A 26751-nucleotide genomic window follows, 5' to 3' on the forward strand; every position below is an offset into this window, starting at 1 on the left:
AACCCTTGCCATGAAAAGAAAAGAGAAAACAATATCCTGAGGCGTAAAGGAATATCTTAGTTTAACAGGCTAAAATAATTGGAATATTTTTTAGTCTTGAACAGAGAATATTAAAGGAGAGTTTGAGTTATTCAAAACATACAAAGAAAATGACAAAATCAAACCAATTTCTTTAGAATAAACAGTGAAACACAAACCAGAGGACCCAATTGGAAATTATTTAGAAATGTATTTAAAACTAAAGGGTACTGAGAGCCTGGAACAAGCAACCCACCGAGGTTCTTGAAGTTAATACCTGATTTTTTTCAAAAAACAGTGGGATAAGATTCTTCAGATCAATTAGCTTCTACCACCCAAATGAGCATGATGGGCAGAATGGCCTCCTCACATTTGTAATCTTTAGTCAAACCACATTGCACTTAGATGCAAGCAAGAGCAGAAGTGATGCTGTTGGCAGTCTCACCACGGTATGGTAAACTGTGGTAAATACTGTATGCTGCTTCTAATGAATGTTCATACATTTTCAAAGTTTTAATAATAGTATTAATAATAATCACAACAGTATACCAATTTTAGAGGTAAATGTAAAACATCCTACAGCCATATTCATTCTCATTTTACTTCTCTAATGGACAGTTTTTAACTTGTTTTCAAATATCATTATTTATTACAACAGGCTTAGTTGTGATGACTGTAGTCTTACAGATACAGTTACTACAATTGAACATATACATAGTAACTAGTTTCTAAATTCTACTTTAAACATATGTAAGAACACATACATATTATCTTTCCCCAAAGGATTATCCAATATAAATGGCAACACTTGGTGTATCAAGACTCTCAAATAAAATTAGATTTATCCCATTTCAAATATAATGCAATTTACTTTGCGCCAAATTAAAAGTATCAGGAACAACACTCAATGAAATACTAAAGAATGTGGTAATTTAATATTTTGGACTGCCTTCCTAGAAATACAAGTCAAAGTTGCTATTATAATAACATTGTTTTGTTTTTAAAACATGAACAGCATACGGTCTTTAGTAACAAAAAACAGACTATGTTTTCATGTCTTTAGCAGCTGTTGTTTATACCTAATATAGCTCACTGGGGGCAAAAAAATAATAATTGCCCTATCACTGTCAGCAGAGTTTGGGTGAAGTAATAAAGCAGTTCCTGTAAAGCCTCTGGCTGCAATAAAACTGCTGTCACTAAAATCCTGCTAATGCTTCACATTGTAAAAAATATTCTTATCAAAACAAAAATCTAAAGAACAAACATTGTTCTTGATCTTGAGGAACCATATGACAAATTGACTACATATAATTCCATATTTACTTTGTAAAGAAAATAACTGATTTATTAATTATTGCTTTCAATTCATTTAGACAATTTTGCTGGTGTATGAAAGAACATAAAGTGTTCTGCTTATACTTATATTCTGTATCAGTGATCTGATTTCAGTTATAAGAAATGTAGGTCTTGTGATTATAGGTCTCATGCACTATTTACAGGGACATTATCTGTTCCTTAGTGAAGAAGATTTAAAATATGGCATTCTTCCTAATATTGTCTTACAAGCTGCCCTTAGAAATTTTGTTAAAAACATTAAACTAGTTACATAAATCCTATGTAAATGAATCCTTTTAAATGTGTTCAGTGAACTCTTCTTCAAGCTACCAAATGTTCCTTTTTAAATTTGCTTTGGGTTATTTCAATGTTTTTACATAGCTTATTACATTGGGAACATTGTTAAAAGTTGTGTGGTTTATGTTCTCATCATGTTTTCCAATGGACACAGTAATGTTTCACAACAAATTCAAACACATAATGTAAATACCAAAAAATGTTATTATTGAAAGTACCAGTATTTAAACTGTAACAAGTACCAATAATTAATCCACTGTTTTTTGCTCTTCATAGAGGAAAAACCTAAAAGACAATAACTATTATAATTACACTATATCCATGAAAAAAGTCCTATAATTTACATTTCAAGCTACCGTAATGAATCTTCAATGCATTAACATTGTCATTAGACATAAGAAATTATTTGAATGCACGACCAGCTTGATCCTTTCCCCACCCCCAATACAGATATACTGCAGACTGGCAACATGCCATCAAAAACCTGGTGGTGCAACAGTGCCATCTCCAGGCTGCCCTTGAACATCAAGCTATGGTTCATTCAAAACTAAAAGTGCAAGTTGTATTTAGCGCTTTTTAAATACAAAATTAGTAAGGCTATGAAAAAAATGTGGATTAGGTAGAAATGTGTGTCTCATTAATTCCTAATCCTTTTTAAACTAGATATATTTCAAATTCTGTAATAGTCTTAGTTTATGTATGCTTTACTATGAAAAGAAACTTAATTTAAGCTTAGATTATTTCACCGTGTAATCTTGAGTAATTTATTTAGTTCCTTGAACAATTAAAACATAGCATTACTTCTCCATGCATATTCAAATAAATTTAAAGCATATAATTATGTCAATATACCGTATTTAATGCAAAAGTGTCCATTTCACATAACATTAAGAAACAAAATACTGCCAAACTCTTAATTCGCATGACTTCATCTGCACAGATACAAAAAGTGATAAGTGAAACACAGAAAAGGGAATTATGTACATCTTATCTGATGGAACCAGCCGCCATTAAGCCATTACACAAAGGTCTCTTTGTACAACATTATCAAATGTAATAATGGAATATTATTTCTGATATTAGCTAAAAAAACAGGTACTAAACTGAGTAGACCGGCAAGAAAAAAATGTTTCTTTGACAAATCCTAGTAAGACAATCCTACTCTATTCTTTACAGAACTAATACATTTTGTAAAACAATCTCAAAATTAGTTCAAAAGCTGAGAAATAACTGTATATAGTAGATTTGTTACGACAAATTTAAATACCCATAACACTTCTTTGAGTTTAATATACAACACTTATCAAAAATGTATAGGGGTTTCAGAAAAAAAATGTGCATGTGGCCCTAGGTTTACAAACAATAAAAAAATAACAAAAGCCTTTTGGTTTAAAGGTTTAAAGGTACAAAACAGAAACTTTTATGAATGTGACTTCAAGGCAGTTCCTCTTTTTCAGACCAATAAGCAGAGTAAATAAATATAAACTGGCACTTTAGTACTGGTGGATAGGGCGATTATATGCAGTGCTGATAGACCAGTAAAAGTGCTCTTTTACCTGTCTGGTGTGCAATGGGCCCTTTGTCTTGAAACCTCCTTGGGAACTGCACTCTGAGGCACTGAAGTGGTCTGAACTAGTGGAGGATCGCTTCGAAAGGGTGTCACAACCCCCAACAAAGGTGTTGTCCAAAGGGAGCTCCTGAATCACATGGTGTTTTTTCACTGACACTGGAGTGTCTGCTTTCAGATGAAAAGCAGACTGTGGTGAGGCAGACTTATAATGCCTAGCTAGGTCAGGGCTATTAGGTTTAAAGGTTGTTGTTGGTGCAGCACTCCAGTCAAACCGTCCTATACCCTGCTCTTCCAGTTCAGCTGGAAGGCTTATTGTACCATTTATTGGTTCATGTACAGGGTCATCAGGTTTGGTTTCCTCGATGGTAACAAAATTCAACAAAGAATTCTTGGGCGATTTCCTTTTCTTTCGTTTCCTTTTCTTGTTCTGTTTATTCTCCTGGTTAGGGGACATCCACTCAGCGCCTTGCTTATTTCTCTGAGCTGCTTTGAACCTTGAGGCGTGACGGCAGCGCACCAACACTGTGACAAATATGACAACTATAACAACCATAGCACCTGCCACTATAGCAATCATAATTGTCAGATAGTCCCCATTTTGATAAGTCTCATTGCTGTCACCTATATTTTTATCCAAAGGAGTTTCCATGGTTTTGCGTATCAGGTCGTAAATATAGGTGGTATTGCCAACAGTGTCATTCACGTAGAGAAACAGAAGAACAAGGGTATGCAAAGATTTTGGGTAACCCAGATCACTAATGTTGACCACTAGTCGATGAAGACCAATATCAGCCACAGCTGGCTTTTCTTCAAGGGTGATATTACCAGTGACAGGATCAATTCTAAACAAGCCCTTGTTATTGCCACTTATAATAGTATATTTAAGTTCAGCATTCATTCCGGTGTCAACATCCACAGCAAAAACCTCTGCCACCACTGATCCAGGAATAGCAGAGAGAGGTACCAACTTAAATGACGTATTTGATGGTGGATAAATGACAACAGGTGTATTGTCATTGACATCTATAACATTTATAGTTACTTTAGCAGCAGATGAACAAGGGGGTTGACCTCCATCCACAGCTCTGACATCAAATGTGTATGAGCTTTGCTGCTCTCTGTCAAATGAAACATTGGACTTAATAACTCCAGTATAAGGATCTAATATGAAGTTTTCATTATCATTTAGAATGGAAAGAGTCACAGCAGCATTCTCCCCTGCATCAGCATCTGTTACAGTGATCACTCCCACAGTACTGTACTTTGGTAAGTTCTCTGATACAAAAAACTGAAAATGATTATGAGTAAACTTAGGACTGTTGTCATTTTCATCCTGTACAGTTACAATTACAGCTGCCTGGCTCTGAAGTGGAGGAGTTCCATTGTCTCTTGCAGTGACTGTAAAAAGAAATCTTTCTTGCTCTTCTCTGTCAAAAACTCTTGATGCTGTTAAAACTCCAGTTTTACGATCCAAGTCAAAAAAAGAGGCATTGGGTCCAAGCTGGTAAACAATTTCTGCATTTTTCCCACTGTCCTCATCAGTGGCACTAATAGTCGTGAGGTACAAACCACGTACATTGTTTTCCATAACAGACAACTCAATTACAGGCTGACTAAAAATGGGAGGGTTATCATTTTCATCTTCCAGCTTCACTCTGACTAAAGCAGTCTGATTTAGGGTGGGTTTACCGGAATCTGAAGCTACAATTTTAAAGCTGTATTCTTTGGTGCCCTCATAATCCAGCAGCGATGAGGTCTCCAACAGATATTGGCTATCATAGACTGCCCTTAGGTGAAAGGGGACATCCTTTTCAATAAAACAGATTACTTTTCCATTAACATCTGTATCCTTGTCAGAAACTGTGATCAGAGCAATCTTTGTATTAAGAGGATCTTTTTCAGATAAGTAAACTGTACCATTAATTGGACTGATAATATACCTCAGGTCTATGTTTGGTGGATTGTCATTAACATCAGTGACATTAATAGTAACAGTTGCCCTGGCTGGACTGGAGCTGCCATCACTGGCCAGTACTGTTACTTTGTGGATTGCAGTTTCCTCCCTGTCTAAAGGTCTCTGGACTGTTATAAGGCCTGTTGTGCCATTTAAAGAAAACAGTCTTTTAGTAGCTAGGGAAACTTGGGTGCCAAAAATGTATCTGATATCAGCATTGGGTCCAACATCTGCATCTGTTGCTTGTAACTGAACAACAGAGGTACCCACTGGTGCATTTTCTGGTATATGCACTTCGATTTGGCTCTCCTTAAAAACTGGTCTATTGTCATTTACATCAGTGACAGTTACTTGAAGGATAGCAGTGCTGGACTTTTGTGGCATGCCTCCATCCTCTACTTTAATCTTCATGACATAAGTATCTTTCTGCTCTCTATCTAAGTTTTGCTGTACTATAAGCTGTGGCCACTTTTCCCCTTCTGGTGTTTCTACAATGTCCAACCCAAAAGCACTTTGCCCATTTACTAGTTCATAGTGTTGCACACTGTTGAATCCAGTGTCCGGATCAGTGGCTGATGGAATTGGGAAACGGCTATTTATCAGTGTGTTCTCTGGAATAGAAATGTTTATAACAGGGAATGGGAACATGGGGGCATTGTCATTGGTGTCCTTGACTACAATTTTAATCTTAATGAGCCTAAAATAGTCATTTGGCAGGATGACAACTTCAATTTCAAAAGAACATTCATTTTCTTCATAAGAAGGACCAGGACAAAGTCTTTCCCTGTCGATTCTGTTAGAAGTTGTAAATATTTCCCCTGTACTGCTTAAAACTCTGACTAAAGGTGTATCCCCAACTTTAGAAACCAGCCTGTAGACCAGATTAGCACTTGTTCCAGTTGCAGCATTGATATGAGAAATATTCAGATCCTTTGGTATGTTTCCAATAAGCACATTTTCTTGCAATTCCTCTCTAATCGGGTAAATCAGTTCTTGGGCTATAGCAGGATCTAGCCAAAAGCAGGCAACCACAGCAGCCAACAGGTAAAAATCCCTTAGGTCCATGGTAACTGTCTAATTGTTTTCCACTTCTTTATTCAGACAGTATTGTACCATGCAATGCTGCTGGACTGCAGAATTCATGAAATCTCTAATTCGTAGGATAGCAGCTGCCAAAACAATCCTATAAATAAACAACGATGATATAATTATAACACATTCAAAACTACATTGTTTAAGCATATTAAAAGCATATATTACATAATAAATTCAGTGAACACTGCTTTATTAAAACTTGATCTTTCTTTTAATAATAATCTGATTAGTTTGAATCTAACATATCAACACAAACTCCATAGTAGTAAGTGTATTATATACCTAATAAATATTAATCATTTAAAAATCTTTTCCCTTGATTTTACTTATCAACAAATTGATTTATTGCTGTGTTGTCAGCTGCAAAATATTATATATTTTTTGCATCATCTTTGGTTCTTAGTCATTTTTTTTTTCCTTTTACCTCCAGGAGCTTGCGATAAGATAATGCTGCAGTAACCAAAGCAGCCATTCAAGTACTTAGCATCATCTTTCAAGACCTTGTAATAATAATTGCAAAACGAGTCTTGAAACATTAAGGACTTGCCTTCTAAACTTTAAAGTCTAACAGCATTTAATCTAAACGATAAATATTGGTAATTACACGAAATATGATGAGTATCATATATAATCCATTCGGCTAAAGCTAGGAGACTATCTATATTCGCATTTTCGACCATAAATGTGCGTTTTCTTACCCCTGCTTTCTTCTGAAGATGCAGTTAGCGAGTATCTGGTTTCAAACAGGCATACTGATGCCTAATATTGCAGTAACACATCTTAGATATGCTCCTTCTCATTCCGCAAACAAAACCGTAGTTGCATTACTCCAGTATTTAGCTCCTCATTAATCAACACTGGTTTCTCTGAATAAACGTACGATGAGGTTATGTTCCATCGACACAGCACAAAAATCACAATCCTATATATACTGTAGCGGTGTTTGATTCGCTAGAATAGAAAAAAAATCCCTTTTTCATTTAACTTTCCAATGTTAGAAATTCTCTGTTGAATCCGTGTACTGCAATTGTCAGTGATCCACTCCAACAAACAATCAGGTGATCAGCTCAAGCTATTTTCCTTTGGACAAACGGGTTCACGCAGTCATTCCGCATCCGTATAAAACCAAAGTAATATGCAATGTGTTATTCACCAGATAAGTCAACTGCGTGAATGTTGCTGTTGCAGAAAGAACCTATTAGTTCACTGTGGTCCAGCTTTTTCAGTGATGTATTTGTTTTTCATACAGTTTAGGACATCTCAAGCAGTGCTTTGCCTCACAACGCTCCAGTTATTTCAGCACGCATCTGCCTTGTCTGTGGTAACAGGTACTAGGTCGGTGTAATTTTGATGGTATAACTGCCTTGCAGTAAATTCCCTTTCTTCCTGGCTCACTCCCTTCTCTGAACTGAATTTCTTGTTATAACTCTCAATAAGCCCAGAGGGGGGTGTGAATTACAGCATCCAACGCCCCCAACGGTAGTCATTGGATTCCTCATCTCTAAACGTCGCAACGAGGGGAGGAGCAGTGAAACGATTGGTTAAAGGTAAAGTCACTTACGCCACACTAAACTCTACTGAATCGCTTGATGAGCTGCAGGCTCTGGAGATACGGAACAGGAGCTTGGGGCTGAGGCGTAGATAATGACAGTTGCTCTTCTGAAAGCAAATTGCGGTCCTTCCTTTTTTTCTGTTGTACTTCAGTTCAACTCGTTGCTAATATTTAATAAGGTAATTGTTTGACATCTGGTCACGTTACCATCCCCTTTTTTCCCAGCTTTTGTTAATATTGAAAGGTGGTTAGCCAGGTTTAAATTTAAATGTTGCAGCCCATAGCTAAAGGTTATATTTAAAATTTAAATTATATCCTTCAACTTCATTGTAATCATTTCACTAGTTGCGTATAACGAATACATACTGCAGTATAAAACGTCAAAGTCCCCTTTTGGGCACAAGCAACTGGACCTTGCGCCCCCTGAGTGTCACGTAACACCCCCCCCCCCCCCTCCTAGCAACGTCAAGAGATGTATAACCTTCCAAGACAATTCCTGTCGTTTTTACACTTGATAAACATGTTTTTCTCACTGCACATATCATTGTAAGTGGGGATTCTGAAAAGCAAATATACAGTTAACGTGTAGACGTTAGTCTACAATTAAAGCTACATTCCTAAATACTGTCTTGAATATTGCAGGTGTATTTATCCTGTTATATCGTTCAAGGCTATCAGTTGTCATTAAAATAAAAATGTGCAGATCAGTTATCGAAACTGATGTCAGATTTGTAAGTGTTTAAAAAAATCAAGGAATGTCTTAGGAACACTATATCCTAAGAACCTCTACACTGAGATGGATTATCTTTAGTAAATGCCACTCTCACATATCGCGCGCGATAAAACTAATAAGTGCAACGTCGGTTTGAACACCTTATCAAAGACTATTTTTTAACTACCGATAGTGCTGTCATCAAAATAGCGTCTTCTGTAACATTAATTGCATGAACAGTAAGTTTACTTATTTTACTCTCAAACACGCGTGTTCAATACGCGTGTGAATGCCGCATTGTGTGTTTCTGACCCTGTGGGTTTTGTATATTGTAGTACTGTAAATATTTTCGAAGTGTACGTTCTGAAAACCTTGTCATATTTGTAGTGTGATAGTATGACGCAAAGCATATTTATTTGATTTATTTATGTTTTCATTATTGTTAAAAGGTTATTAAATATTAGATGAGGTTTATAGTATTAAAGGTTACCACATTAATTTGTTGAAGTTTGTTTTGCTTCAATTTGTGGCAGGAACCATGCTTTTTGCTGGTATTGCCTGGCTGTTAGTGACTGAAGAGGCTGAGCTGTTGTGAATCTTCTACTACGGTATATAGCACCATCTAGAGGTTCTTTTCTGCAAATACCACTTGGCAGAACAGTTATTATATACAGTACATTTACCATGTTCAGTGATTTGGGTAAAGATGCTAAGATGATACACAATACGTTGAACCACAGTTGGTACCGCTATTAAATTATATCACTGTTAAATATGCAGTGCTGACTAAAGAGCTTAGATTGGTGATACCGTGTTTTCTGTTGATATCCAAGCACCCCAGCTCAATGAAAGCACTACCTCAACCTTACTACCTCAAAGTGTCTCCTAGAAACATTTTCAGAGCATTAAAACAAATAATGTTGCATAATACTCAAATGAGAATTTATTATGACTGTCTTATAATTGTCTTACAGTAAAAGGCTGTTTAATTTTAAAAGAATATTGAACTGTTTCAAGCGTTTACTATAAAGAACTTATCAGTCAGAAGTGTTTTTCAATGTTTTGTGCTTTTTTTGTATAAACCACAATTAAAATCTTTATTTTTTTTGTTTTCTTATTGTCCTTGAAGCTTCAGTAGTCCTTCTATTAAAATGATCTGTAATGACAAAACAACATAATCACCAGGTACACGATTGCTTCTATATAACAACAGCAACAATTGCTAACAACTAGTGTCATAGGAGACCCACAATCCTATTTGCAACCATCAGGCACCACTACAATAGTTATATCAAAAGTCATCAACACCATATGTAACATCATGAATGAACTGCACAACTGCAGTTTGTGCACCAGGACGAGTAACAGCTCACCAGCAAAGTGAGGCGCATTCCAAATGTTCCCTGTTTTGTGCCTAAGTATGTGAAGATAAATCTTATGTATACAGAAGTTACCATAAAACTTTTAATGACAACAAAATTGTTTTTAGTTGAGGTAGTGTAATTTTTGTGGGAGACATTAATTTATAGCTTGCCTTGATTTTGTCTTAATGTTATTAAGTGATGTTTGTCCAGATTTAAGAACTGTGTCTCCCCTTTACCTTCCAGAACAGTTATGTTTATGACGGCATTAAAGTTGTTCCTTCTATTCTTGTGTTTAAGCTAATGGTGGACACTATTTATTGCTTACTTCTAAACGAATGCTTGTATTAAATGAGTCTTATAACATATGGAAATCATAGTTTACAGAACAAACATTATCCTACTTTATATTTACCTTTAATCTGAGATTGTTTTTAAACAGTTTTAGTGCTCAGAGTTTCAGGACTTCTTTACTGTACATTGCATTTAATGTGGTATCTTTAGCTTTTTGCTTGGGATTCAGTTATTTGACTTTTAAGAACAACAACAAGTGATACAACCTACCTGCGTTTATTTTATGAAAATATAGTCAGATTAGTAAGCATTATAACATACTCAGGTAGTGCCTAAATGATTTACTCAATTAAATCTCCATACATAGTGCAGGTTTGTTCCAAAGCCTGGAGATGACTGGATTTATTCAGAGTATCTTCTAAACCTGTTTTTCTCAACCTTTTTTATATGATGAACCAACTGACTACTGTTCTAAACTGTCATGCAGAGCTCCTAACCTTTAAAGTCTAAGACATTTTTTCCTGTTTGTTAGATTGAAGATTGATTATATGACTTTTAACTATAAGGCATACATGTAAATGCTACATATAAAATGAATGTGCATGCGATATGATTCTATAAAAAACATGAGTTGTCTAAAACACATTCAGTTTAATACAGACAACAGCAAAAGGGCTAGTGTACTGTATTACACTCTTGCAGAATTGGAAAATCTTTTAAAAGTTATAACACACACAGCTTACAACCAGGTAACAGTTTTATTTACTCAGAGTTTAAAGATGAAATTTTTAATGAGCCAGCTGTAGACTTACTATGCCATTCTTTGCACATACGGTAGTATACTGGCCAAAATAATTAATGACATACCTGTACATGTGGAAAGCAATAATTACTGGCATACACCTGCCTTAAAAACAGATGGACAGATGTAAATTGGCACTCTTTAACCACCAGATTCCATGTTGAATATGAGTCCAAATAATGTGTGAGATATACCTGAATTTAAAAAAATTAATAATCATAGTCTATACAGTTCCTTTATGTTGCTTGCAAATCATATATATTTGAACACTTTCAACCACACATAAGCATAAAATTACATCATCAAAGGTATAGTGCCGTACAAATATACTCAGCATCAGATAGCTAATCTATTTTTTACAAATTTAAAGTTATCACATTGAAACTCAATGTAATTTTAATATATTTGCACGTTTCCAAATGACTATCAGAAACTTCACACACTTCTAACTGATTTGACAGGTTATATAAAAAGTTCAACCAAATGTACAAACGTTTTCCTGGGAAAAACATTTAGTACAGCTTTTTGACAAAGATGTTGCTACTTATGATTAGTTCTTTATAACAATAATTAGTTCATTTTTTAATATTGTAGTCTTTTCCATGACTACATGGAATTGTGTATGTTTTATACAATTTTATGTGGCATTCAGTAAAAAGAAAACTATGGAAAACTCTTTAATGCTGGAAAACCGAAGCATTAGCTACTTTAGAAATAAAGTGAAGTTGGTAAACAGTGCAGGACTGTTTTGTTTTTTATTGTTGATAATAATTTCCTCACATTTTATAAATTTAATGAGGTAGCAGGTAATAGAACAGAGATATTTATTTCAATGAGTGACAGCACCAAGCTATTTTTTTATCAGGACAATTGCTTGATTTATAGTACTGTATTTCTTTTAAAAGTAAAACTTTAGTATACCTATCATGGAATAATAATTAAAATAATTAAATATTGAATTAGGTATTTAAATGAAAAACAAAAAGAAATGAATACAATGTGAATGTACTGATGCACAATGAAAATGTTTCTGTCTAAGAGTTACATCACCTGGTTATTGGGTTTATTTATATTTTAAAAAATACCATGCAATTAAATAGTTGATTGAGTAATACTGTCTCTTGGATAACAAAATACTGATGTTTTTATTTCACAAAAATGTCTAATGTGTTTGGTATTAGAGTGGAACTAATTCTGTCACAGTGATAAGATTAAGAGTCAGTATATCTATCCAACCATTTTCCAACAGCTTTATCCAATATAAGGCTGTGGGGGAGTTGGAGTGTATCCCGGCAAGAGTTGGGTGCAAAGCAGTATACACCTTGAGTGGGACTTCAGTGCATTGCAAAGCACACACACAGACACACACACATTTACACTAGGGCCAATTCTTAAAGTCAATTAACCTACCAGTATATCTTTGGAGCACTTAGACAAATCCCCCATCAACATAAGTAGAAGATACAAACTCCACACATATAGAACCCCAGGAAATTGAACCCCCCAGCTCTGTCACACATGCTAATAATTGTTTCACTGTGCCACCCTCAATATAACTAGCAAATAAAGAAGACATTTTTTATTTAACAATAGTGAAACATACAGTAGGACATTGTTTCACCAATGTTGGAGGCGATCTGTCTGAGAGAAGCTGACCAGAGAATGGGAGTTTCTGTTTAAACAATCAGAAAAGAAATCCAGAGAAAACAACAAACAGTTTTTTTTTTTTAATTGACTGACCATGTCCTGGAAAGCACAGACAGACCCAGGATTATCACATCCAGCAGATCAATCTGCAGAGCACACTGCAGTGATCATAGCAAATGTAGAAAGAAATGCCCCATGCATTAGCAGAATGACTGTAGCTTGGTTGGCTGCATGAAAATAATCTGAAGGGTATTCAGGGGTAAGATTAACAAATTACTACCTCTAGTGTGGGCCCAAGAACATGTGGGGATGTGGCAGAGCAAGTAGTATGATGGATTTTTGGATGCTGAATGCATTTTGCTCTTGACTAGCCTCTTGGAACTTGGTGTGTGTGATGATATCATGGTTAGATTTATACTGACTAACTCTAACTTATGAAAGGATTGGCAGCCAGTTCCTAGATGTTCACCATCTCGCCACTCAGTTCCTTTAAGGGACTGGGTTGCACCTGCCCATCAAATTGATAGTTTTCCTGTGGGACACCCAAAGAATCCTGCAGGTCATTATGAGGGTTCCCCTTGAAACACTGGACTCTGAGATGATGTTGTTTTTGTGTTTGCAAAGCCTAGGCAAAGAAGGCTTGTATCCACATGGCACTAGATTTTTAATGAGTTTCACTGGGGTCGAACATTGCCCTCCTACCAATAAAGTTAGCACTGGAAAAGGCCAAATGTCTTTATGATCTTCTGACATGTGCCAGATCCAACAGTCCCAGAGTGGCATTTTGGTTGTGTTCACAAACCTGGTTTCTGTCAAAGGAATGCTGTCATCATTGTTTTCAGGTATCTCACACTTGACCATTCAATTTTTAGTTAAATAACACAGAACAGCATCTGTCATCCAACATTAAAGAGACAGGGGTGATCCTTGGAAATACAGTTTGGTCACCTTGGTCACTTTTTTATTTACTGAGATTTCAGTATGGTATCAGTGATGAGGCACTTTCCCACTAGTGATGACTGCATCCGGGTTGTGAAGACAAACAAGGGGTTTAGTATTCTGTCTTTGAGTACTTCACTGAAAAATATAATTACTGTACAATTTTAATTATCCAAATAGTTAAGTATTTACAATTTCTCAGTGTTAAAAACAACTTGGGCAGCATGCTGCACAGTGGTTAGCATGACTGCTTTACCATGCTGGAGCCCAAGGTTTATTCCAGGAGCTGGGATGCTACATGTATCTATGTGAATTAGTAGTCTCCCTGTGTTCCCTTAGGCTTGCTCTGGGTTCTCTGGTTTTGTACCACAATCCAAAGACATACTGGTAGGTTAATTGGCCCTGGTGTGTGCATCTCTGTGTGTGCCCTGCGATGGACTGGCATCCCATTCAGGATGTACCATGCTTCATGCCCATTGCTTGCCAGGATAAGCTCTGGATGGATGAAACCAACTCATTCTCACTAATGACTATACTGCCTTTTAGTTAGTTTTAGTTAAGTTGTGTTGAGCCTGCCCCTTAATATTGCTATCTGAAGGGAATTCTTGGGGTTCTGTTTGGTTGATGAGGAAGGTGAATGCATCTTGATCAGTAAAGATGAGTTACTGTCTAAGGGAGGTTTTGAAGATGGAACGGGGAGAGAGGCTGAGAGAATATGTGATTATGTTCTACATCATAATGTTTCTTTTCTCCAACAAAATGTAAAAAAAAAAATAGAACACACAACATGTTACAACTATAACAGGGTCATTCTTGGATAAAAAAAAATAAAAAAACATGCCTGTCCTTTTTACAACATAACTCTACAAAAATACACTTTTGTAATTCTATACTAATGCTCCAGTACATTAAAAAAACTCCCACTAATCTCCTTAAGAATGTTAATGAGAAGATTATTAATTTAGAAAAAAAAAATGAAATTATAAAAGGCTATGATACCCCTATTAAAGTATTTGAACAAAATTGTACATGAAAAACTGTAAAAGGCCATTCAATTATCTTGTTACAGAATTGCTTTGCTATAAATATTTTTATTAATCAGTAAATCCAATACATTTTAAAAGTCATATGTAATAAAATACAAATGATGAGATGAAAATATAAGGCGATAAAACACCTAAAAGAAGAAATAAAATATAGAGAAATATGCAGTTGGTGTAACAGTGTATAATGATTAGGATTTGCTTCTTTTTGTAACAGGCATTTATCATTTAGCAAACCAACTGTTATCAAGAACACTATTCTTGTTTGTTTAATACTGATTATTTTCCCTTAAACTGAGATTATTTTAACACTATTACATAGTTAATTAATTGTATATTAAATATTTGCACAGACTTTTATTTGACCTTAATCTAGAGTGGTGATCCACAAACACAATACAGAATACTCACATAGCTCAAACCATCCAGGTTTTTCTTTGTGCCTTAACATAAACATTTATTTATATTTTATACAATACACTGAGGAATTGTCTTTTTTAAAGTAGAACATACATGATTTCCATGCCCAAAACAGTAATAGTGATTTTGATACAAGTGGTCAGAGAGTGCTTGGTTTTAAAAATGAACTTGTGACAGATGGGGCAAGTTTAAGACACATTGACTATTCTTACATATGTGAATATACAGTATCAAAGGGATATTCCATTTCTGTATTAATTCTTCCTTCATAATTCTGACCCATTTCTATTGAAAAGAAATCTTAAAATTTTAAGTAATATAACAGTTTAATTATTGCACTAACATTCTCTTTTGAAGTGCTTATTGCTTATTTAGCAAGCTTTTTTCAAAAACTTGTTTAACATAAAATTGTTCTATTAATAACAGTTAAGCTGTGGTCAGTTGTTCTGACAAAATTAACATAGCATAAATACCCATGTAGCTAAAACGAACCAAAATATTCTTTAGAATACTCTATTTCAATACTCCATTACTTGATAAACTTTACTGTATCCAGAATTAATCTTAATAAACAACTATGCACCTTAGATGAAGAATAACTGTACAGACATGATTTTTGACTAACATTTTAATATGAGTAAATTAACTGCCACTTTAAATTGACAAAATACCTTTTATATTTTATTTCCTATGAAAGTAAGCTTTGACCACCCTACAGTGGCACTATTTATCTTCACAAAATGCAGAATTACAAGAAAACACATCACATTTCATCTTAAAGAATGTGCCATGTACCAGAGGAGATCTCTCTGTTGAAATATTCTCAAGCTGCATCATGTGAGAGTAGGATTTCAGTTATTTTTGAGGAGAACATATTTCATTATGTTCACATTTGAAAAGTGGTATAACAATGTAAAATGTAATGAGAAAAAATGTTATTTTAGTGGTCTTTTGCTTTTTGATGACTATATTAACCAGATAAACCTACAGGCTTTTGGGGTGGAAATGTCTGCAGTTCATCTACAATTAAATGCAAAAGTAGACATGAATTGTTTGATTCATACCAATTCAATTGTCTCTTCAATTTGAATTCCTATTTACCGTAGGGTTCTTCCATCTACCAGATGGAAATAAGTCATTAATTAAATGCTTATGGCATGTTTTGGCATTTGCATACAGAGCTTAACGTAACATAATGTACCCACTGTACAGGTCAGATTCCAAATTCCTGGGCTCAGGGAATTTAGGAGGTTACCAGAGATGTCAGAATGTTGAGCACTGAGCTTGCTTGGAGAAGCCTGAAGGCTGAAGGGGTCGGAGCTCTCCAGAGAAGCCTGAAGAAGGCTGACAGGTCAAAGCACATGAGAGAAGCCAGAATGCTGAAGGGCTGGAGCTCACTGGAGAATCCCAGAGGCTGAAGGGATGACTGTGAGAGGTAGAAGGGACTGCGGGTGACCGTGACAGTCACCATGACAAGAAGTCATTGACTTCATTGAATCCAGCAGAGGTGAAGCAGCAGCAGAAGTGATAGGCTGCTGACTGTTAGTTGACTGGTGAGCTGTTGAGGTGTCCTTTTTACTGATGTGGAGCCTGGCTCCTGGTACAGTATATTGCAGACCAATGGAACTGTAGAGATTGCCACACGGCATTGCTGACACAAACTGCTGGACCAATTTTGCTTTAAAACATGGCAGACTGTTATTCTGTGTAAACCACAGCTGGCGGGTGCGTAGACTGGCTGCCGTCGTGTAACAGAGCAGATACATTCAAACTCGCAGCAGGCATTGGCAGACTTATGAAACCATTGAGGCTAGACAGGCAGACTGAGAGCCAGCTTGTTGCAGACTGGTGTTACAGTAAGTATCATGAAAGACGGTGAAGCTGAAGGAACCCCAATGGACTGGAAAGTTGAACAAACCACAGCAGGTTGGAGAAACTACTGTAGCTCTCGGGTAAAGTCAGACCAGAAAGATCATTGTAGTCATAGCTGAATCACAGTAGCTGAATCACACTAACAACTGAAGCAGCTGATGTCGTAACATTAGAGGCTGGCTACCGACTGGAGTAGTGCCGTTGGCAGTTGTTGCAGAGGTTAGGTGCCAACTGGGGTAGCAGCTGATGCAGTCATAGTGGTGGCTGACTGCTGACTAGGGTTGATGACACTGGATAAACACGCAATGTCTGAGGCGTAGGCCAGTGGTGATTGTGGTTATTTTGGTACTGCCACTCGTAGCTAAATGAGCTCAGTTATGAAGCACCCCCTCTGTGGTGCTTTAGGATTAAACAGCCAATGAATGAATGAGCGGTTTGGTGCCTAAGTGGTAGAGGGAAGAGCCACCTGAAAGGTGGCTCAACCATATCCTTTGAGCTGCAGGGCGACCATGATTCCTCATGTTCCAGTCTCCCGTTGCAACCGTTGATTGTGAGCTCCTGCTAGCCTGTCCACTCGTGTCATCTGGTTCATGTTTCAATATTGATTATGAGGATTGATTTTTCAGTGCCTCTGAGATGTCTGAATACTTGACTCAGATTGTTTCATAGTTTTCTATGTTCAAGACTAAAAAGATTTAGATGATCTTTTAACCTGTCAGTGTATGATATTCCTATAGGCTTACAAATGTAGTTAGTTGCTCTTCCCTTAACTGATTGCATAAAAGTAATATATTTTTGTAACATTGTGACCCAAATTGAATATTATTCTAAATAAAGTAAGTTGCGTTGTACAGTTTTAATATCAAATCACTTGTTTTAATATACTTTTAACAGTAGATCCCAACATTCTGTTTGCCTTTTTATAGTTCCTCCATACCATTTAGAAGATATAAATAATGTCAACATAAACATATGGGTCTTTTTCATATATTGCTTCTTTCCATCTTAATGTTTGTCATTTTGTATCTTATAGTTCATAATTTGCATGAAACACTACATAATGCATAACATTAAACGTCATCTGCCAGATGTTTGCCATTTTATTAAATTCTACAGTCTTTCCAAATTCCTTTGCAGCTTCTACAGTGATGGCTAGTATTCCTTTTTCGATATTCCAAAGCATGATATAATATGTGCTCATAAAGCATCCCCAAATCCTGTTAGTCATCATACATTACCCATCTTTGCCTCAAATCTCCCATCTCTGCCCTTAGATGTCACCTCTCTGTTGTCACGGCACAGCTATCAGTTGTTAGTCATGACTCAAAACTCAACCAGTGGTTGAGGAATGGCTCAATCTTCTGATATTGAATGACTGAAGAATGAGGAATGACTATGGCTTGCTAGAGCTGTAAGGATGCCCTAAAATACAAGGTTTTCTTTGATAGATTCCTGTGTCTGCTACAAATGCATGTTTTAAAATTATTTTCTTTCTTTCCTGAAAACAAACCATAATGGATTGCTGAAAATAAACAGCATACTGAACAATCTGTAGACAAATTCTGGCCAATATAGATCAGCATTTTTAGAAATACAAGTGGAAAAATATCATTTGGAATTACAGTCCTTGATTAGGGGGTTAATATCTCTTGATTGGGTAACAATTGCATTACCTAACCTGGAAGCTCATCTGATGCAGCTGGAACCATCTCAACAAAACATTTTGTGTGAGAACAATGATGAAGTAAAAGTAAAGATGGGGTTTAAATTAAGTCCTTTCTGCTTGAAGATTAGACTTCTAAGCAACAGGAGTTTATGGCAGGAAAGGGAGAACTGATAAGGATTCCATATGCGAGCTAGGAGAGCTTGAAAACCACCTGGGGACTTAATCCCTGACCATTTGGCCAAAAAGCTGTAAACTGGCCAAACACGTGACCTCCCCCCTTTACCATAATAATGAGTGACGTCAGAAGGGGCAAGGAAAGGATATATAAACCAAAAGTTTGTACCAGCACTTTGAACAATATTTTGGTTTTGTTGTTTCTTGCGGGAAACAAGACTTCGGCTTTATTGTTCCTTGCATGCAATAAACTCATCTGTTTAACTTCATCTCGGGATCCAGAACCTTATTCTTTCTGTTACAACAATGATATGGGTAATATATATGATTTGTGTTGTGAAAGTGAGTTTGAATCAAATTATTTATTCAGAAAAGTAAGTTACTGTTGTACTGGGTATAAAATCTGATCTGCTTTTCATTTTACTTGTAACAAATCCATCATTACGCAAAGAACCAAAAACTCTGCTTGAAAAAATAAGAAACCAAAAAATGTTCTGACATTGGCTGGTGGGGAATATTACCATTTAGTTCTTTTGCCCGGGATATGTTTGAAATGTGAGTTTTATTCGTCTTGCACAAAACAATACACGTAATATAGCATGGATGAATATTGATATGGATCAGTTAGACGAAATTGAACCATTATTGGTCTGTTCTGTGGCAAACACAGCACTGTGACTGCATCCAAGTATATGGATGCATTTGTCAAAGCAAATGACAAATTGCAGAAATAAGGATTCACATGTAATGAAATCCATTCAAGTTTTAAAATATCTGTTGTAATTTGTGACACTAGTGTGCAGGTCAATGAAAAATGTTAAATTATACCCTGACACTTCTCCATGTGATAATTGTACACAACAAGGCCAATGGAATATATAAATGGCTTTTCTTGAAAGTGGAGAGTCATTATGCACAGATGAGTAAGTTAATAACATGTTTGATGTTTGATGAAGAAAATGATGATGATGAATCTTTTGTTTTGTGGTATGTCAATTGTCGTTGTGTCACAATTTAGTGTTTTTTATATTCACTCAAGCTGTATAGGGGTTGCAAGACTGATGATGACAATTTGCTCAGATGTCTGTTTTAATCCAAACTAAGTTCTAGAGTAGTTAGCACAATATGTGAAGACTTGCTAGGAAACCTAGGAACCACACTTTATTGCTATATGCTTACTCTGTTGAACTCGTGTTGTTCTTTGAACATGTTTTAGACATGTATGAAAAAAGTTTCTTATAATCTACAGTATATTGTATCACTAACCTTTTTGTTCTTTTTTATCATTCAATGAAAAGCATACTGTACATTTATTAATTTAACAAACATAATGGAACATTTTTTCAAGAATACATTTATTCCCTCCACCAAGTTTTACTTAGACTGTCCAATATAACAGTAAATTCACCAGCAAAGTTCTGTTTTGAAAAAAGGCTATTGCCTACAGTTTTATTTTTTTCTTTTAAAAAAGTGTAATAATTTTATTCATCAGTTTCCAAAAACTGCATTTACAGCAAATTGTCAAAGTTGTTTGCCTAGTATGCAACTGCTGTGTAACAATGGAATATAATGTATATGGTTTGAGATGTTCAAAACACTATGGCTACATTGATTATCCATGTAGTTCTTTACTTTTACAGAGATGCAGATCTCTTTGATATTTTTAAAACTTTCCTACTATCAAATGATACAGCTAAATACATGATCTTCACAGGGAAGGTAAAAGCATACATTGTCTATCTATTGATCTGTTTAACTATACAGTAACTTAAAACTTATAACTACAATAAATTCACAAAGTATAATGACAATTACAGCCTTTTTTTGTTGCAGCTGCAATGACTTTTTATTTTTTTAATTATCCTGATTAACATTTATCAACAGGGGGATTACAATTTCAGTCTAGTAGCGTGTGTACAAGCAATACGAGCTACAGTATACAGTACATGCTTTGCACCAGATTGCTTTCTTGTCAATTTCTGTTCCATTCCTCTTGTATACGTCTTGTCTATGTAGAAATGTCACATTCTCATCTTGCAAAACATCTATTGTTACGCTAGCAGCATGAAGATATGCATTTCCCTACTGTAATGATATCACATCAGGATTAGCTCCTAGAAAGAGCAGAACTAAATACTGACATTAACCAAATTATGCACAAAAAACTAAATGAAATATAAAAAATATTGATAGCAAACTATTTAGCATTTTGTAAAAATTAAATAATGATCAATTTGACGCAATAGAAATAAGGATATATGCAAATGGACAGATACACAAGAAGAATGTTACAGTATATACATGTGAAAATAGCAAAGATCAAAATCTATCATCAGATTCAATGATCGAGCATGCAATACCATGTGATAAATAAAGAATTTTTCAATAAGAAAGTTTTTCTTTTCCTTGTAAATTCTACCTTGCTGATCTAAACACTACAGCTACTACACCAACCACTTCATGTCTACAGTCTACTTACAAAAGTGAAGGACAAAGATACCCTTTAAACAAGGCAAATCTACTTGTACATACTAAAATTATAATTAACAACTATACTACTGTATATACAGGTATAGCAGCATTAATACATTGTAGTCTGTTCTTGTTGGATTTCAGTATCTAAGCAAGGCTGGGTCCTGAAATCAGAGACCTCGAAAGGTAAATAGACCAGTAGGTGGCAGTCTTTCTTCTATAATTTCTAAAACCAATGCTCCATTGTGGTGACTAGGTATGTTGTGTTGTAGTCTGCTTCAAACAAAACATGAATCCAAGGTTTGACTACTTGATCATTAAACATACGAGGACACTATTTGAAAGAGTAGTGGAGTTATCCCTATGTCCTGGGCTTGTACAATCTGGTTTCCTCTTTTCAGGTTTCTGTCTCAGAAATAAAAATCATATACATTTCCTTAAACAATGGTATGTAAACGATATCTTCTTTGACACAATCTGAGGTGACATAAGTCAATGCCAATTTCATTAGCAGTCTTTTCTAAAACATAAGGCTCTGTTTTCTGAAAGTGCAAAGCTAATTAAGTTGAATTAAAGTAAACCCATATATATATAATCCGGAATTGGAAGTGACAGATGTATAATACAACAATTTAATTAAATTTTAGCAAGGTTGCCCAGCAGACCAGACATTCCATTAATACATACTGAACTGGAATTGAAGTGACGGTATGTTAAGACACATACTGTACGGTGAAAAACACATTATTTTATCTCACAAATGGCTTAAGGAATTCTGAAGTATTTACATGTCTTAAACAAAACACTTTCCAAGCATGGGCAACTATTTATTTTAAATATATTTTAAAACATTTTAAAATAAAGGTTTTGTTTTTCTCTTTGCAAAGAAATCTGATTGATTTGCTCTTACATGCCTGTTTGGTTTAGAAATTTATTCTGAAAATATACAATCATTCACACCTGAAAAATATGTAGTTCAAATTACACATTATATACAATATTGTAATCAACATATGGCTAATCATCATAAAAAAACACAACTAGTAAACTTCAGATACGAATTCTAGTAACATGGCAATATATATAAAGACAAACACAAACTGATTACATGAACACACTAATATTTAACTCAAAAAAACATTTCGATTCAAATATAAGTTTCAAAATTTACAACTTCTATATTTCCAAGAAAATATTATTACAATGTGAAGTTACAGTAAGTCAATTTTTTCTGTTCACCATTTGCAAAGCCCTGTCTAATTGTTCTAACAGCTAGAACCAGCAACTTATCATTTTCAGTGTCCAGACTTCCGGGCCCCCTGCTTTGCATACGCATTCTTCAAATAATGCATTATGTGCTCCTTTATTTCTTTTGCTGTTGCTGTTGGGTGGGACTTCAGCACCGCAGCTAGGAGAAAATGTTATGATATTAGTACTCAGATAAATGATGATTAATATCTTCTTGAATGTAATCTCAAAAAAGAACCATTAAGGTTTACTTAACTCAAAGCTTAATCAATGTATTAAGTTTAGCTTGCAATATAGTAATTTAGCAATAAAGTCTGTCCTAATTAAAGAGTACCCAAAGTTTGAAAGTACAACATAGAATAAGAGTACCTTTAATTGCTCTAGAAAGATTTGTGTCTCCCAGGCCCCTCTTTTATCGTTGATCTTTCCGGTTTATGCCAGTGAAGTTGAATTCCATCATCAGTTCATTTGTCTTAAGTCTGAAAACCAAGTTATCACTGAGCTTAGACATTTTTCAAGGGAGTTTCCACTCAATGTTTATTTACTCAAATATTTAGGGTCGAATGTACTACTGTAATCCTTATATTTTAAAAGACAATTTCACAGTTTTACATCTTGCAAATTCAGTGGTTAACACATAGGTATCTATAAGCTAAATTCTGTGAATATTTTAACTTGTAATGTATTTAAAAAAATATAATGTAAAACATTTAAAAAATCAATAAGCAATACCTTGACAACACTGTGAACACAGTCTGACATCACTGCCACCTACTCTCCAAAGTTGGTTTATCTGGAAATAATATTATATTAGACATAATATTAGAAGCTATTTTTACTACTGGATCTTCATTAATCCAGTAATCAGACATACTGTACACATTACACATGACCATTCAATGGAACGAACACATTTTCATGTATTAACTGCACTTTTCTGCAGTATTTGCTAAGTCTTAGAATACAAAGTAACCATATTTCAAAGTTGTAGTAACTTTTTAGAACATGGAACTTTATGTAAAACACTTTATTTTGGCATTAAAAGATAAGTAATATTATACATTATAAACTAAAAATAAGAAAGTATGCCAGAGATGGATCCTATTAATCAGATGTAGGCTATCAAATTATGACCTACAGTATCTATAACCTAGAATACTAGTAGTGAGTATTTTCTACACCACAGAGAGAATATATCATACCAGCAGCAAGGACTCGCTTGTGTGTACAGAACTCTTCCATTGTGCTCAGCCTCTTGATGTGGAATTGGGAGTCCAACGGTTCTGTACACCTTCCCACACTCCTCAATTCATCTCTGATCGCTATCAGGAGACTCAGTACCCGCTTCTGAAACTCTGAAATCATTCACATTTTGTATCAGCATTTGAAAGGAATAAGGTCAGGATTTTCTTACACTATTGTTATATTAGCATTACTGTAGTGTTGCTAATGTGCTACATGCAATTTATAATCTTAACATTTAAAATTCCCACATTTGTAGTTGATTTTGTGTGATCTTCACCTTCACACTATTTTATGTGCCATTAATTGGTTATTAACTTACTATTTTTAATCAAAATTATATTAAGTAAGACCTGTATGTATTCAAATAGTATTATTATTATTTATACTTACTCGTCAAAAGAGGATTGCTGAGATTTTTGCAGATTTCTTGACAGTAAAAGCGTGATAGAACTTAACCAAAATGGCGATTAACTAATAGCAACAATGCATTGTGGTATATAACCGGAAAAGTTACTGTGTTAGATATGTTTTCAATGTCATTAATATATGCGTTTATTAATGTTGTCGATATTACGGTTGCAATTTAACATTGATAATACATCACTTCAATGTGCCCCCTGCTGTGTGCTGATGTGCAACTTTAACGCATGCAGTTAGTAAGGAAACGGTCACTATTGTAAGGTATTATATATAATGACATTATGGAATTGGATGGGGACAGGCCTGGCGTCACAGGGGAAGGGAGGAGTGTCGCCCCCTCAGTTCTGGGCAAAAGGATTTTTGAACACTTTCTCTCACTTAACCTGCACCCTAAAAAAATGTTATACTTTTTCAATGGTCAGATAACACTAATTGACACTAACAGTCATTCGGACTGTTTGATGTTCAGGAGGGCTATCCGTCCAGGAACGGCACATATCAGTGTCGTTATTGGCCAGCAGCCATATCACCCTGCAACTCACAACTGGCAACCCACTGAAGCTAAGCAGGTGTGAGCCTGGTCAGTACCTGGATGGGAGACCTCCTAGAAAAAACTAAGGTTGCTGCTGGAAGAAGTGTTAGTGGGGCCAAAAGGGGGCGCTCACCCCACGGTCCATGTTGGTCCTAATGCCCCAGTATAGTGATGGGGACACTATACTGACTTATTATATGCCAATGCTAAGGATGCATATAGTTCCACAGCCCTTCCACCCCTTGGCAGATCAGATCACAACCTTGTCTTGCTTACACCACTATACAAGCCTATTGTCCAGCGCCAACCTGTGACCATGAGGACTGTGAGGAGATGGTCTCGGGAGGCTATGGAGGATCTACGTGGTGCTTTGGAGGCCACCGACTGGGATGTGTTGTGCGAACCATATGGGGACGACATAGACAGCATGGTGGACTGTGTCACTGACTATATTAACTTCTGCGTAGACAACACCATCCCCACCAAAGACGTACACTGCTTTTCCAATAACAAACCCTGGATCACCAGCGACCTGAAGGCTCTTCTGGATGACAAGAAGAGAGCCTTTAGGAGGGGAGATAAGGAAGAGGTCAAGAGTGTACAGAGGGAGCTAAAGCAGAAGTTAAGAGAGAGCAAGGATGCCTACAGGAGGAAGGTAGAGGACAAGCTGCAAAGGAATAGGGTGAGGGATGTATGGAGCTGCATGAGAAAGATCTCTGGCTTCAAACAGGCTGGGGGTGCAACAGAGGGGAACCTGGAGATGGCCAACGAGTTGAACCAGTTCTTTAACAGGTTTGATTCTGGGTCCTCTGTGGCTCAACACCCATCCCCCCACAGCCACACGCTCCCTAACCCTTCACAGCTGCGACTGCCCAACACCTCCTCCATCACCCCACAAACATGGCCGCCTACAGCTACAACCCCCGACAGCTACTCACCCACCCATCCCCCACAGCTGCCACTCTCCAACACCTCCGCCATTAACACCTGCAGCACTGAAAGCGCTATGAGCACCATCCCCCAGGCCAGGCTGACCATCACAGCTGACCAGGTGAAGAAGGAGCTGAAGAGGCTGCACAAGGGTAAGGCCACAGGACCAGATAACATCTGTCCCAGAGTTCTGAGGGCCTGTGCTGATCAGCTGAGCGGAGTGCTCCAGCGACTGTTCAACCTGAGCCTGCGCTTGGAGAGAGTCCCGGTGCTCTGGAAGACATCATGCCTGGTCCCGGTACCAAAGAAAGGGCGCCCCTCTGTCCTCAACGACTACAGACCAGTTGCACTGACTTCTCACGTCATGAAGACACTGGAGAGGCTGGTCTTATCCCACCTGAGACCCCTGGTCAGCTCATCACTGGACACCCTACAGTTTGCCTACCAGCCCAGTGTTGGTGTGGAGGATGCGATCATCTACATGATGCAAAGGGCCTACTCACACCTGGACAGGGCTGGCAACACTGTAAGGATCATGTTTTCGACTTCTCCAGTGCCTTCAATAGCATCCAGCCCTTACTTCTAATGAGGAAGCTGGAGGAGATGCAAGTCGATGCCTCCACGACCTCGTTGATCACTGACTACCTGACAGGCAGACCACAGTCTGTGAGACTTCAGAACTGTGTGTCTGAACAGGTAGTGAGTAACACAGGGGCACCTCAAGGGACAGTTCTTTCTCCATTCCTCTTCACCCTCTATACTTCGGACTTTAAGTACAACTCAAAGTCATGCCACCTGCAGAAGTTCTCAGATGACTCTGCAATTGTGGGATGTATCAAGGGTGAGCAGGAGGAGGAGTACAGAGGACTGGTCAGCAGCTTTGTGGAGTGGTGTTGGGTGAACCACTTGGAACTGAATGTAACAAAGACAAAGGAACTGGTGGTAGATTTCAGGAGGAAAAAGGTCAAACCTACTCCTGTCTACATCCATGGGAGAGGCGTGGAGATGGTGGACTCGTACAAGTACCTGGGAGTGCACATCGACGATAGACTGGAATGGTCTAAGAACATCGAGGCCATCTATAAGAAGGGACAGAGCCGACTTTACTTCTTGAGGAGGCTCAGGTCCTTCAATGTGTGTAGTAAGATGCTAC

The 26751-nt window shown here is 36.5% G+C and overlaps 1 protein-coding gene across 5 annotated transcripts in view; it reads right to left on the reverse strand.

Moving 5' to 3' along the window:
• The window catches only part of pcdh9 (protocadherin 9), a 364723-nt gene extending 356882 nt beyond the window's left edge, over positions 1-7841 (reverse strand). For 2 of the 5 annotated variants that reach the window (XM_088603183.1, XM_088603191.1), the window contains exons 1-2: positions 6968-7832; positions 3207-6357 (exon numbers count right to left, since the gene is read on the reverse strand). In XM_088603183.1, the coding sequence (XP_088459309.1) occupies positions 3207-6239 (3033 nt within the window). In that variant the 5' untranslated portion in view covers positions 6240-6357; positions 6968-7832. Of the gene's footprint in view, positions 1-3206; positions 6358-6967 lie in introns of all 5 variants that reach the window. The other 3 variants (XM_088603202.1, XM_088603172.1, XM_088603211.1) reach the window with 3 other exon arrangements.
• Positions 7842-26751: the final 18910 nt, after the last annotated feature.

The sequence above is a fragment of the Lepisosteus platostomus genome, chromosome 2, assembly GCF_059453375.1.
Source record: "Lepisosteus platostomus isolate fLepPlt1 chromosome 2, fLepPlt1.hap1, whole genome shotgun sequence".
NCBI lineage: Eukaryota > Metazoa > Chordata > Actinopteri > Semionotiformes > Lepisosteidae > Lepisosteus > Lepisosteus platostomus.